The 14,578-nt window shown below is 28.2% G+C and overlaps 1 protein-coding gene across 1 annotated transcript; it reads right to left on the bottom strand.

Annotated features, from left to right (window-relative positions):
• Positions 1–400: 400 nt before the first annotated feature.
• On the bottom strand, positions 401–3,229 carry LOC129966232 (uncharacterized). The gene is made up of 4 exons (XM_056080647.1): positions 2,993–3,229; positions 1,716–2,727; positions 1,028–1,619; positions 401–893 (listed from the first exon to the last, which is right to left on the bottom strand). The coding sequence occupies exons 1-4, from the start codon at positions 3,227–3,229 to the stop codon at positions 401–403; spliced, it is 2,334 nt and encodes a 777-aa protein (XP_055936622.1).
• Between the last annotated feature and the right edge of the window lie 11,349 nt (positions 3,230–14,578).

Raw genomic sequence — 14,578 nt, 5'->3', positions numbered from 1 at the left:
ACAATGTTTCTGATGTATCAATCGACGAATTATTTCATGGTTACCTGGCAACAATATAGGGCACTTAAAATTCTCTTCTTCATCTCCCAGTATGAGCTTAGTTCTAACTTTAAGAATGTCGGAATCGTCTTTGAAAGTTTGCATATTTTTCAATGCTTTCATCTTGCTTCCTGCAAAACTTTCCTTTTGAATTAGCTTTAGCAAACAGTTTTCAGCTGATTGGACTTCTTCATAGGTTAGTTCGGTTTCCTTACATTTTTCTTTAAGACGACAGTTTTTAATAAAACGTAGTATCCAAGTCAGCATTCTTAAAATCTTTGTATATTTCGAGAAAAAGTAGATTGTCAGTAAAGTTAACTGATTCATGCTCCACATTACTGACTATTGTTTTCCTTTTCTCTTATTCAACTGAATTTTCATCAATAATTTGTTTTTCATTCAAAGGCCAGTATTCTTGTGACTTTGATAACCATTCTGGACCTTCCCACCACTTGCTCTTCAATAAAATCTTTGCATCACAACCTCTTGAAGGAAGGTCTGCTGGATTCATATGACCTGGCACGAAATGCCAGTTATCAGAATTGGTATATTTTCTTATTTCAGTTATCCTATTTCTTACAAATGTATTCCAAGAACTATCCCGTTTAATCCAAGTTAAAACAACAGTCGAGTCAGTCCAAAAGTATACTTCATTAAAATTTACCTCAAGTCCATCTGTCACTTGGCAATATAATCGGGATAATATAAGAGCTCCCAACAGTTCTAATCGAGGAATTGTAATTTCCTTTGTTGGTGACACTCTTGACTTACTTGCCACTAATTGAGCTGAAACTTTCCCTTTATATTCAGCACGTAAAAAAATACATGCAGCATAAGAGGCTTCACTGGCGTCACTGAAACAGTGAAGACTTATCTGACAATCTTTAAAGGGATTTGCAATTAGTCTTCTTGGAATTTTGCAATCTTTTAGCAGATTTATATGTTTGTACCAGGCTAAAAATTCATTACATATATCTGGTGGAAGCACATCATCCCAATTAATTTTTCTTTTCCATGTTTTTGTAGAATGATCTTTGGAATTAGAGCAGTTGGACTTGTAAATCCTATTGGGTCGTAAATTCGTTGAGCAATAGATAATAATGTTCGTTTGGTTATATTTTCTTCTGAAATTTTAATAGCACTGTTACAAGAAAGTTCATCATTTTCAGTATCCCAGGAAAGTCCTAGTATTGGAATATATCTCTTTTTTGTTTCTTCTACAATTTCTGCAGAAGTAACCCAACCTCGCAAATCAAATTTGGCTGTAGACATTAGTTCTTTAGCTTCAGAAATAAATTTGGCTGCCTCTTCTCTAGTTTCTAAACTAGGTATGCAGTTATCTACATAAAAGGATTTTTGAAGTTGACGAGCTGTTTCCTTCCTTCCATCTGAGACATTCTCTAGATGATGAGCTATCGTCGCCTCAAGTAAAAATGGACTAGGAGAAGCACCAAATACCACTCGACAATGTCTCAGGGGGATCAATTCCTCTCTTCTTGAAAAATCTTTCCACCATAAAAACTTAAAATAATCTCTATCCTTTGGGTTCAAACTGATTTGTAAGAAGGCCTTTTTAATATCTGATGTTATTCCAATAGAATTTTTGCGAAATTGCATTATCAATTTTGGTACTAATTCTAATAAATTTGGACCCTTTTCTAAGCAATTATTCAAACAATTTCCTTTAGAGTCTTTTGCTGAGGCATCGAAAACAGGGCGAATCTTTGTAGTTGTATCTCCAGTCTTTATTACAGGATGATGAGGTAAATAATGTCCTTTATTCTTATCTTTATTTACAATTTCGATAATTCCCTCTCGAATCCACTCATTAAACACATCATCATATTCGCTTAAATGTCCTGATCGAATAAGAGTTTTTGTAGTTGACATCAAACGCTTAGTGGCTAATTCTTTGTTGCTTTCTAACTCTGGACATCCACTTTTCCATGGCAAACATACTTCATATCTCTTGTCTTCATTTCTCTTAATAGTTTTACGGAAAAATTCAACTGTTTCTTCATCGGCTACCTGCCTTGATTTAATTTCTACAGGATCTCGTATACCGATGGCATCTAGACTCCATAATTCCGTCAAATCTAAATTGGCAACATAAATAATATTCTCCAAAGATTTTGACTGTTTCGTTTGTTTACCTTGAAGTGTCCATCCGAGTTTTGTTTTTATGGCTACTAAATTTTTATCAATGTGTTCAATTGATCCCGTCAGCAATACACCAAGGTAATCTGCTCCTATTAATAAATCTATTTCAGGAGTGGCTTCCCCTGTATCACTTAATTCTATATTTTTTCTCTTCAAAATGGGAAAAATGTTAGGATTACTTACACGAGGAATAGCACCACATATTTTCTTTTCATCTAAAACGGAAATGTTGTGCCTGAAATTTGAACACAAGCTTTGCAATGTAATGTTATACACATTATGGGACTTTTGTTTAGTTTCACTGCCCCCCAAAAGTCCATGACTTAACATTTCTTGATCTACTGGTTCCAATCCCAGTTTATCCACAATATCCTTTTTTATGAAAGATCTTTGAGCACCGGTATCGAATAATCCTCGGATAATTAAAGATCTGTCTTTATTGATGATTTTCACCAATACCGTTAACAATAATGTAGATGAATTCCTTGGTGACAAGAGAATTTTGGCATCTAATTCAGGTGATGGATTCTGTTTTGTTTGATTTATATTTGGACACATAATACTATGATGTTTTTTCTTGCATATAATGCACTTCAAATAGGCCCTACAAATCTTCGAATTATGACCTGGTTTCAAACAAATAAAGCACGCACCTTTCTTCTTTAATATTTCTTTTTTCTCTTCCAGTGACATATCAGGAGCTTTAAAGCATTCTGTTGTATTATGAAATGACTTATTACAAAATATGCATTGCTTGTCATTTTTTTTCAGCTCTTTTCTTTTCACTAGATACAATACAAGCTGCCGTAGGAATTTTATCTTTCGGTTTAATTCTTTGAAACTCTTGATCCTTCGCAAAACCGGATCGAGCAAGTTGTAATCTCTCATCACTCTCGACTTCAGATCGAAGAAATTCTAACAAGTTTCCCAAAATATTCGGCTTGACTTTATTTTCAACTCTGCTACGTGTTCGTTCCCACTCTTTTATAAGATCTTCTGGAAGAGCTGACTCTACTAATGGATACAGCATTGCTTCGTACTTTTCAGATGTCACTCCTAATGTCTCTAATGCTCTTAACTGGGTTTCTAATTTATCATAAAGAGCACGTAAAGTGAAATTTTCTCCATTCTTTGCTTGCGTTAAAACAAGATTCAAAAGTTCACGAACATAAATTTGGATCAACAACTCATCTTTAGCAAAACGCGATTTCAATTGTTCAATAGCTTTTGTATAATTCGCGCCCGACGGCGGAAAACTTTCTACTAAATCTCTTGCCGATGAACCAATTTCCGTCGCTTGCAAAAGATATTGAAATTTATCATCCGAATCAATAGTATCATCATCGTGAATTTTTTTGAATTGTCCCCATAATCCGAGCCAGTTCTTTATATCGCCGTCAAAACGTTTTAATTCCAACTTGGGAAGGCGAAAAGTTCGTTTTGTTTCATTTAATACACAGGAAGTATCACTATTTTCTTCTTTCGTAGCCAAAACAAAATCGACTTTCGTTTTCAAAGCAATCCACTGATCGCGATAATTTTCCGCTATGTCAAGGTCATTAGAAAATTCTTCTTCGTCAATATTTTCCATTTCGGACCATTTTACTCTTATTTTTTCATCTAATACAAATAACCTTTCAGCTTTATCACTTAAAATATTAAATACCGGTATCAATTCAATTTTACTTACCGGTTCCGTTTTCACAGCATTTTCAACTTCTTTCAACGATTTGGTAAATAATCGCCTGAGTTGTGTTCTCTCCCGTTTTAGATAATCTATAGTCCTGTCGCGGACGCCAATTTGTAAAGTATCTTCAATAATTATTATGGATGTGATATGAGAGAACACTTTATTTGCGATTATTTACATAGCAAAGTTTCGAAAGCATATTTTTCATCGAGAAAGCGAAATCTGAATTAATTACATTTTGGAGTGGAGTTGAGTTACAACTGGTATGACGCTTACACTCCTCGTTTACATTGGGCTCTAAAATTTATTTGTTATTCCAGTTTATACAATTTTTCTAAGAAATTATGTGCAATTGTGATACTAATAGAAAGATATTCCCACAATGGCATTACAATTTTTTAATTGATCCGTTCCGTAAAAAAGTTTCAAAACCATGCTGGTCATCCTCATTTAATCAATAAAATATGGCCGTTCTCCTACGGTTTTTTAGAATAACCGTAATATCTCCATTAACATATCTCCATTATCTATATATCTAAATGTCAATAATTGTTATCTATTTGAAATTAGATGCAAATATGTAAATGAAAATTACTGTCTAGTTCAAAAAAAGAATTGAGGTGCGAAACCCCATTAATTGACTATGTTCAGCAGAAACTATCACTGAATAAACGATCACCCTCCACCGGTTACGAATATTTCACAAAGCCTTCTACACTCAAAAGATATTCATGTGTGAAACATTTTTTTTTTTTTTTTTTTTTTTTTTACAAATACATTTACATCTTCAAAGAATTATTTTTCTTCTTTTCTTCTGAAATCTGTCGTTTTGCTGAGCTATGAGAAATGTTAATTCTTTGAAACTACAATAATTTAAAATATTTTTTATAACATTTACAGGAAAAGCTTATATTATTGAACCTAAATTAATGGCAGTTCTCAATGAAAACTATAAGCAACTAAAACACTTATTCATGCATTCATATATTGCTCTCCTATGGTGCTTTAGAGGGGAGAAAAGACATTTTTTTATTTCTTTTTTCCTATTTTAATATTTGATAAGGAAATTTCATTTTGGTCTAGTGAATTCGTTTGGAATAAATTCATTGTTTCTTAAAGATTTCATTTCCAATAAACATCTACTAAAACAAGTCACTTTTTTCTAATTACAAGTCAAAAATAATTTCTTAGTCTGAAAAGTTATGAGTTTAAATTTATTTTCCTATTTATTAAATTGTACTGATGATTTTTTAAATATAGAGAATGTGAAAATGTTCATTAAAATTATATTTGTGTTAAAATAACAAGATAAAATTTATTAAAACGAACATTAAAAAAGGTTTTATGGTTGTCCCATAAATCCACAGTATTGTATGCACAGTAATGTATGCATTCCATTAATGCGGATTCTGTCCATGCCTTCATTTTAATAAAAATCCCATTGGCATTCATTCTATTTAGATTAATTTATGATATAATATCATTTTCATCATCACTTCTATTAAGACATATCGTCCCTAGTCACTTTATACTTTAAATATTACAACAAGTATAAATTTTAAAATATACTGGAAATTCTTATGAGATAATGCCTCCATTTTTATCTCAATATCTGAATTTATCGACGCGTTATATACTGCGAAGCATTGATGAAATGCAAAATAGAATTGCTTCCATTATTTTTAAACATTAAGATCTTAAAAGACTTAATGGATAGAATTGTTCAAAATAACCAATAAATTTCCCATTCTTTTTTGAATTAACCCTCTGTATATCCTATAAGGGTTTAATTTTCAGGATACATTTAATGATTTGTTTACAACAATGACCTGAAATTAGCATTCGTTAAAAAATGCACACAAAATATCAGGTGAATACTGATTTCAATTTCTGTCAGCCTTCATCTATTAGTTTTCTAATAAAACGAAGGAAATAAATAAAAAAATACGCTTTCCTGATTTTTCAAAAATAAACACAAGAAATTAATAATGTACCTCATTTCTGTTAATATACTATACCTATGCATATGAAAAGATGCATCTGCCCATTAAAATTCTGCTGAAATTGATGGTTTTATGAGTAATTTTTCCTTATTTACCTTATTATGGTTCTTCTTATGAGTATTTTACCCTTATTTACCTTATTAAGGTTCTTAATTAATTACCCTTAGCAATTATCCTTATTTTATAATGAGTAAGTACCCTTTTATAAGAAATTTAGTCACAATATTCATAGTAAACCTCAGTTTAAATTTCGACTCAAGAATTTGATGAAAACTAAAACTAAAACTAAAAAAAAAAAAAAAAATCTTATTTTTGGGATTATGACGGCGAAAATTTGTGATTTCCTCTTCTAAAAGAGAAAAAAAAATATTTTTTTCTTTCTTTGACTGATAAGTAATTTAAGTTCTGTGTCATTTCATCACCTTATAAATATTCTTATTGTATAGTTATAATCAAATGCGTTATATAGCTCTAAAGATCCAAACAACCGTTACAGTTTTAAAAATAAAAACATATTAGTACAATTACAGAAGTAAGCTTTTATACCGTTTTTAGTACACTAGTTGCTATTGTCTATAAGCATAGGTGAAATTCTTCTGATATTGCATCAGAACTTGAACTTAATCTTTTGGGATGTAAATCTTTTGATTCATGAATACCTAATAAATAAACAATGGAAATCCATGCAACATATCGTGGATGCTACTCATGATATATAGGATATAAAAGAAAGCTATCATTTTGGAAAATCTATATGTTGAAATACTATAATTTAAACCAGATATGCACTGGATGATGTTCTGAAAACATCACATAGATATGTCACATTCTTGTCAGATACCCTGGAAAAGTCAACTTCAACCTTTTCAACATAAACTTTAGATTGCTCTACTTTTAAAATATATACATTTCCGAGAGATTACATATGTAGATACAAATGGGATTGCATACGCTTCATTTAATAATATACTCGTTTGCTAAATGTCTCTTTCCACGAATTTCAGTTTCAGTGATGTATTGCAAAGAAGACACTGTATTCTTCAGCAATAGGACAACAGTACGTTTATTGAAGAATCCGATGACTTGGAAATTTTTTGATAAACTTGATGATTCGTTTTGAGAGTTTTTTTTTTATTTTGTTGATATTAATTTTTGATAGATTTGATTGAAATTTAAATGGCATTTCAATGAGAGCTTTTTTAGTATTTCAATTCTTGTTACTTGCTGTTAAAACCAGGTAATAATGGGATCACTTAATGAGATAATTATTTTGGTCTTTTGAAATAGGAAATTATATAATGGATAGGGAAATTCACAAAAATAGTTAATCAGAAATTTTCAATTATTTTATTTCATTTTATTTATCTATTCATTATAAGTTTTAAGGGAATTAGAGAGAGGACATGGTTGCAAAACTGTTTTATACACCATATATCTTCTTTGAGTCCTTTTCCTTTTGGATATTTCAACAAAATCATCTTGTTTTACTATTTTATTAAAAAAAATATCCACGTTCATTATAATTTCCAAGATAATATTTTGTGTTATAGCTTTTGGAGATAGAAACAAATCCGTACTGTTTATTCTAGTAATTCTATGATGTTTTAAGTATGAAAAATACAAGTGAGAAATCAGATATTTTGATCTGATTTCACTACATCCATCAGACAATTCGTTATCAGTTTATTATTATAAACCATATTTAGAAAGGTCTTAAGGTTCAAATTTATTATCTCTTCACATATATTTTATAGACAGAATTTTTGTATTGATTTACTTTTTTAATCCTCTTATTTTTGGATTTGTTTTTTATCATTTAGTATTCGGTCCACTTTTTTTTCTTTTTGTGATTTCTATTTGTTGTTTCAGTATGCAACATTTTCTTATTAATAGCTATCATTGGTGCAAAAAACAAACATTTAAACTATTTCCACCAATCTGTCTCACCGCTGAAGATCTTTACTATTTTAATTACTCTTTCCCATTTATTTTTGATAAATGTATTATCTTTTCAGTATTAACTAAAATTTAGAAACACATGTGTACACATATTTCTTTTGTAGTATGACTTAATTAATTTCTATAGCATTTAAGTACAATCTTATTTTGGAAGATTAGAATAACTGTTGGGACTATGACATAATAAAAATGATATCTTATTTTGAAAATGGACACGAAATGTGCTACCTCTTACACATTTCTTACAGAGAAAATGTTTCTTACTTTGATAACATAAATTCATACTTTATAATATGCTAAATTTTGATATGTTGAGATGCTAAAGAAAATAAAATTAAAAACAATGAACCAAACATGGCATTTTCATAGCACACTGAATGTCTCTTCACTGAAGAGTATTAATGAAAATGCTGGAATAGAATTAATGTTAAATGCTTCAAAAGTGACATTATTTTCAAAAATTGTAATTTTATATTATTTGTTATTTTAACGTTTTATATATAAAATAGCTAAAATTCAAATGATGATACTTTGGCTATGTTGTCCTCTACACATTTGGTTCAGGAAACTAATTTTATTCAAAACGCAGTTTCTCGCCTAATTAAACGCAAAGTATTTAATAATAGATTGTTTAAAGAAAGAAAGAAGCTTCCCAAAATTATAAAATGAAATATGCAGCATAGTTAACGAGAGTTTTAACGATATTCCTCTAGGCAACACAAGATTGACAAGAAACTACTCGGTGAAAAAATATTAAGTGCCCCAATTTCAACAAGCTTGTTCAGTTGAAAAAAGGAGCTAAAACTGCTAGTAATGATCCAGTAAAGAAAGAATTTAAGCAAACTAGAAATTCTGAAGCACCTTATATTCTGGGGGAACCATTAATTTTAAAGGATATTAATTAATCAGAGATGTCCTACTTTAAATTAACGCAAAATTCTTTCTTATCAAGAGAAGCAATTAAAGCCACCGCTCGAAGGATATTGTGCCAAGACAAACATCGTTATACAATCCAAAGTCTTCTTTGAAGGATCTGGGGCTTAAATTAATCAACGCACTTGTTAAAAATAACTAGAATATTTTTAGAAATACATTTTTTTATAGAATTTAATTTTAATAGGAAATTAAAAATGTCTTAAAGTCGAAAATATTTTTTTGTTGTTGCCACTTGTCTCTAGGTTTATTCTTTTAAGCAAATAAAAAGGAAACTTTAGAGAATCAGTTCCATTTTTTTATTTCTATCTGTTTCTGTGTTTGATAAAATATTAAATTGGGTTTTAACTAACGAATTATGCTTTTCCATTATAGTATTATTATTTCCTGTGTTGGTTTCTACATTCAAATCATTTCTATTAATAATAATTAAGCAAAAATGAATCTTTAGTTAAAAAAGCTAAAACTGATTGAATTGAATTAATCATTAATAATCTAAACAAACTATAAAATATAAAGCATTTATATTCTTATGGGACTATTATGTTTATAGGATATTAATTTTTAGGGGCTTCCAAGAATTTGATCATTTTTTTCACTTTAAAAAGGCTTTTATTGAGAAAAATTTGTACAATATATATATATATATATATATATATATATATATATATATATATATATATATATATATATATATATATATATATATATATATATATATATATATATATATATATATATATATATATATATATATATATATATATATATATATCAAAATATTTTTCATCATTTTCTACAACTTTTTATCGTTTTCACCCAATAAGTCTTGCAATCGATTGTCTTCGAATTTTTTTGGTTCTCTAGGCCGTTCATTGTCATTGACATCGAAATCGCCAACCTACAATCGTAGAAACCATAATCGACAATTGGGATATGACGGAATAGTATCACCATAATTTCTAAACGTGTCTGATGTGCTTAGGCTGCAGATTTCTTCAAATCAAACAAATAAAAAACAATGAATGTCGAAAATGCAATTTGGAGCGTTCCATGATTGAGGTCTTTATACATTGAACAACTCAATAATACTAAATGGAAAATTTTCACAATGATAAAGAATAAAGTAAAACTGAATTGGTAAAACCCGAAACCATTGTCGTTTATATAAATACTTCGCATATTTGCCAACCGATTTTGCTGATTAAAATGCACGCAAGCACGTAATAATTTGAAATAGCTTATTTTAAAGCATCGCTAAATTATTTCTTATCAAACCATGCAATTAAAGCTAATTTCAAGAATCTTTGTTGCTAGGCAACTATCGTTACGACGGAATTTCATCTTCTTGAAAATATCTTGCGTTAAAGCGTATCAATACATTTTTTTAAAAATAACTTAATTATTTGATAAAAATGTCTGGAATAAAAATAACTTTAAATATTTTATAAATATAATTTTTTCGATAAAAAATTAAATAATCAAACAAAAAATAATCTAAACTAACTAGGAAATCTAAAACATCTTATATTCTGTTGGAACTATTATATTAAAATGATATCAATTAATTTGGAATAACTTATTTTAAAGTATAGCTAATTTATTTCTTATCAAGAGAGGCAATTAAAGCCAATTTCAAAGATCTTTGCTGCTAGGCAACAATCGTTAAAATGGAATTCAGTTTTCTTGAAAATGTCTAGCATTAAAGTGGATGAACACATTTATTAAAGTTATCTAAAATATTTGACAAAAATGTTGGAATAAAAATAACTTTCAATATTTTTGAAATATAATTTTTTCGATAAAAGTTTTAATTCTAAAAGGGAAAGTAAAATTGTTGGCGGTAACTGATGAATTTGTTTTGCAATGTTTTTCTAAGTTTATATTTTTGAAGCAAATAAATTTTTAAAAAATAATCAATTAGTTCTAATTTTCATTTTTGTCTGTTTTATATAAAATTAAAATCTGTTTCAATTAATTCCATCATTCAAATATATTATTATTCTTAATTTATTTTTATATTCAAATCCCTTCTATTTTTTTAAGAACCAAATGTGAATAATTTCTGTAATTAATAATTATTAAATAAAGGTCAAATGATTCCTTAAGTAAAATTATTTTGAGTTTATTAGCCAGAATTTAAATACAATGCCTCTTTATATCTGAAATAATAGTTAGCGTCATTTTAATTTTTGCGTATAATTCAATATCTAAATCTTTAGACTTTTTCTTCATTTTAAAGTAATTTTTTTCATATTTTGGTGCATTTTTTTTCAAAATTATATTCATAACAATGCAATATAAAAAACAGCATTTTATAAAAATGTAATAAATACTGCAGTCATAAGATAAAAGTCATTTTTTAACAAAAAATAATTTAGAACTGTTCTATATTATTAATGATATAAATATAAGATACAAACACCCGTAAATCAGATATTAATGCAAGATATAACAAATTTATATATAAAAAATAAAGAATATGCGTTATAAATTATTTCTTAACATCAATTTTTTTGTGTAAATTGAGATATAATCATAAAAATTTGATTACTCACAATCTTTCAAGTTGATGTGAATATATTATTAATTACATTTACTTGTAAACAAATTGTTTTGCAGATACTAAGATAAATTTAGTCAATATTAAATAAGTTTTTTTATAAAATGTGATGGATTGCGCTTTGATGGATCCCAAATTCATCCAATAGATTTTCTGTTGGATTAAGATCGAAATAAAGTGATTCAATATAATTCTTCTCTTTCAGTAAGATCATATTCTGAGACTCCAAGATGACAGAGGATATTTTGAAATATGAAGATAGAATTAGCCTTAATATTATGATAGAAATTATGTAGATGAAATTCAATGACAATTTGAAAATCAGTTTATTAAAATATGAAGAAACGCATTTAATAGAATATTATAATTACCATTGTAGCATTTAAACATAATTTTGCATAATATTCTTCTTAGAAATTCGTTTATTTCTCAAAATTTGTAGATGAATAATATTGGATGGATAAAGGATTTGCTTTAAAAAAAACGGATGCAAAAATCTTTAAAAAAAAAGGAATTAGAATATAATAATTTGGAAGGATATTTAAAGATGAATGAACATACACGGATAAATAAGTTTACTTAAAAAATGCGCAAAGCTTTAGAATAACAAACCTCAGTCTAAAAATATGTCATAACAACACGTAGAATAAAAGGAATTTAATTTATTTTATAGTTACAGACACAGTAAATTCTTGAAAAACATTTCCTTATACCTCCAAGAATGATCTTCTTTGCAACGCTCAATAAAGAATATATTAATAATCATGACATGCAAGTTTCATGGATTTATTGTTTAAGTTTTATGGTTTTATTGTTTATAAGTTTGAAACAACAAAAATAGCTGCTATTTCTGAAGTATTTTCTTATAAAAATTAGTGGCAACTGAATCATTTCATATGATTTCTCTTTCACATGGCACTAGAATTGCAAATACCATTAAATTTCTAATTACAAGTTGTCTTTCACTGTACATGAATGTTGTACTTTCCATTCACCTGCCGTATATGTACAGAATTTAAGACAGATTAATGTGCTACATGTGTTGGTATCATTTGAACCGTAATAAATTCCATTATTCATTTACTAATTAAAGCTTTAATCCACATATATTTTCATGAAGTTATCTACATTGAAATTTTGATTAACAAAATTTATAAATTTTATTGTTAGTTTGAACGAAGTATAATATACTAATACTTAATCAAACCATAATTAATTCAAGTATTTTACAAAATGTATAACTTGAAGTGAACAATATATATTTTATATTGTTATTCTAACAATATATATTTTCATATAGAAATAATTTAAATATCTACATGCTTGTTTCATACAAATAAAGAGATAATTTCTGTCTTCTTTCTATTTTTATCTGTAGTAATATTTAAGGGAGATAAAAATTTTCCAAAACTTTTTACAGCGAAATGATACAAATATTATTTTTCTTTATTTTACAATGATCAAGGGAAAATGTATCTATTTTAGATGTTTGGTCATGCATGCTACATTGTATTATAAAATGATGCACTGTTATTTCCCCTACTACTACTCCCCACTCAATGCTTCCCCCCAACAATATAACCAATCGAAATTTTAGAAGAAAAAAAAGGACCCTCCTCGGTGGAAAAAAGAGTCATAATACCTCTCGGTCAATCACTGCCGTCAAATGCAGCGGAAGACAGAAAAAAAGCAAAGTAAAATATGGAGGCTTGCTGAAAAATGAGGTATTAGATTTGGATGAAAAGATTTTTTCCTTCAGTGGGGTTCGCCTGCCCCAGGAATTTTTCCTCATGCAAGTTTGGTTGATCGCATTCTGAAGGAAAATGACGCATACTGAATATCGAAAAGACGTAATCCAAGCATCTGTCCTGTATGTATGACCAGTGTTTGATATGTATGCTCGGTAGAGCTTCAATGTTGGATATTCAATTTGGATTTCAGATTGACACATGCTCCATGTGATCTCTGATTCAAAATCCTAGTGGGCATGTTTCACTATGTAAAAAATATTACTATTTGAAAAGGAAAAAAAAAGGCTTTTTGGATATACTAGCTATTGATGTGAAAAGATTCAAAGAAAAGAGGTAAAGAGGGGGAATATTCAGGATTTGATATGGTGTTTGCTGAGCATTTGTTATGCTTTGAGATGGTACAAAAAACGAAGTTTTAAGGTTTGGAATCTTTTTCGTTGTTTGAATGAAGAACTCTTAAGTAGGAAGAAGAAAGTACTAGGAGTTAAAAATATCACTACCAAAACAAGTCTTTTTTTTATGTTTTATGTCTTTTTAAAACATAACTTTTATTTAATATTCGCAAATATTATAAAAAAAAGAGAAAGTAGGGGCATTATAGGATTAAATCTGAGTCGTTTTGCAGTTTATATAAAATCAATGCATCATACATTTAAAACAAATTAACTTGGAATATTTTTGTGTGAGAATTTGGCATGATTTCTGTGATGAACACTGAAAAGCATGTCATAACTCGTAGTTAATTATATATTGTGTCTCATACCTTGTTAATGAAGTTACAGGTATTTACGGAGCTAATCTTTTCAAGAAATACTAATGCTATTATTACTAATGCATATTTTTCAAATTTTGAACTCAAATTTAAACTGAAACACATATAAATTATAAATTTTCTTTTTATCGCTTCAAATAGAATTTTTGAAATATTTTTCTACAGAATTTTGTCATAGAAATGTTAGTCTGAGAGGACCTTCATATGTTTACTCAATTTTTTTTTTTTTTTTTTTTTTTTTTTTTTTTTTTTGCAAATACACAAAAAAGTCGCTAATATACAAAGTGGAAGTTAAAAAAATTGCAAACATACAAAAAAACCCTTATATTACAAGTAGTTTTATGTTGTATTGGCTTTGTATAACTAAATGGTTGTAACCTGATCACCTCAAGATTACGGCTTAGTTTTTTTAAAGAACATAGCTAAAAAAAGTCGTTAGAAAAAAAAATGTCTTAATTTTTAACCTTTAAAGAGAGGAAGCTGGAAATAATGAATGCTCCCTATTGTTAATGAAATGCAAAAAGACTTCTTCAAGGTTTCCATAATTAAAGGAATATAGTAGATTTAAATAGATTAAAAAATTTTCAAATAAATAATTAGTTTATAGAATTTCACAACAAAACTTGGCAAATGTTATTTTAAAATTATTTCAATTATAACAATTCATTATCAAATAGTTTTTGATATATCTAAAGAAATATAACAAGT

This window comes from Argiope bruennichi, chromosome 4 (genome assembly GCF_947563725.1).
Source record: "Argiope bruennichi chromosome 4, qqArgBrue1.1, whole genome shotgun sequence".
NCBI classification, from domain to species: Eukaryota; Metazoa; Arthropoda; class Arachnida; order Araneae; family Araneidae; genus Argiope; species Argiope bruennichi.
The sequence above is the reverse complement of the archived record's forward strand: the minus strand, read 5'-3'. Positions and strand labels throughout refer to the sequence as shown.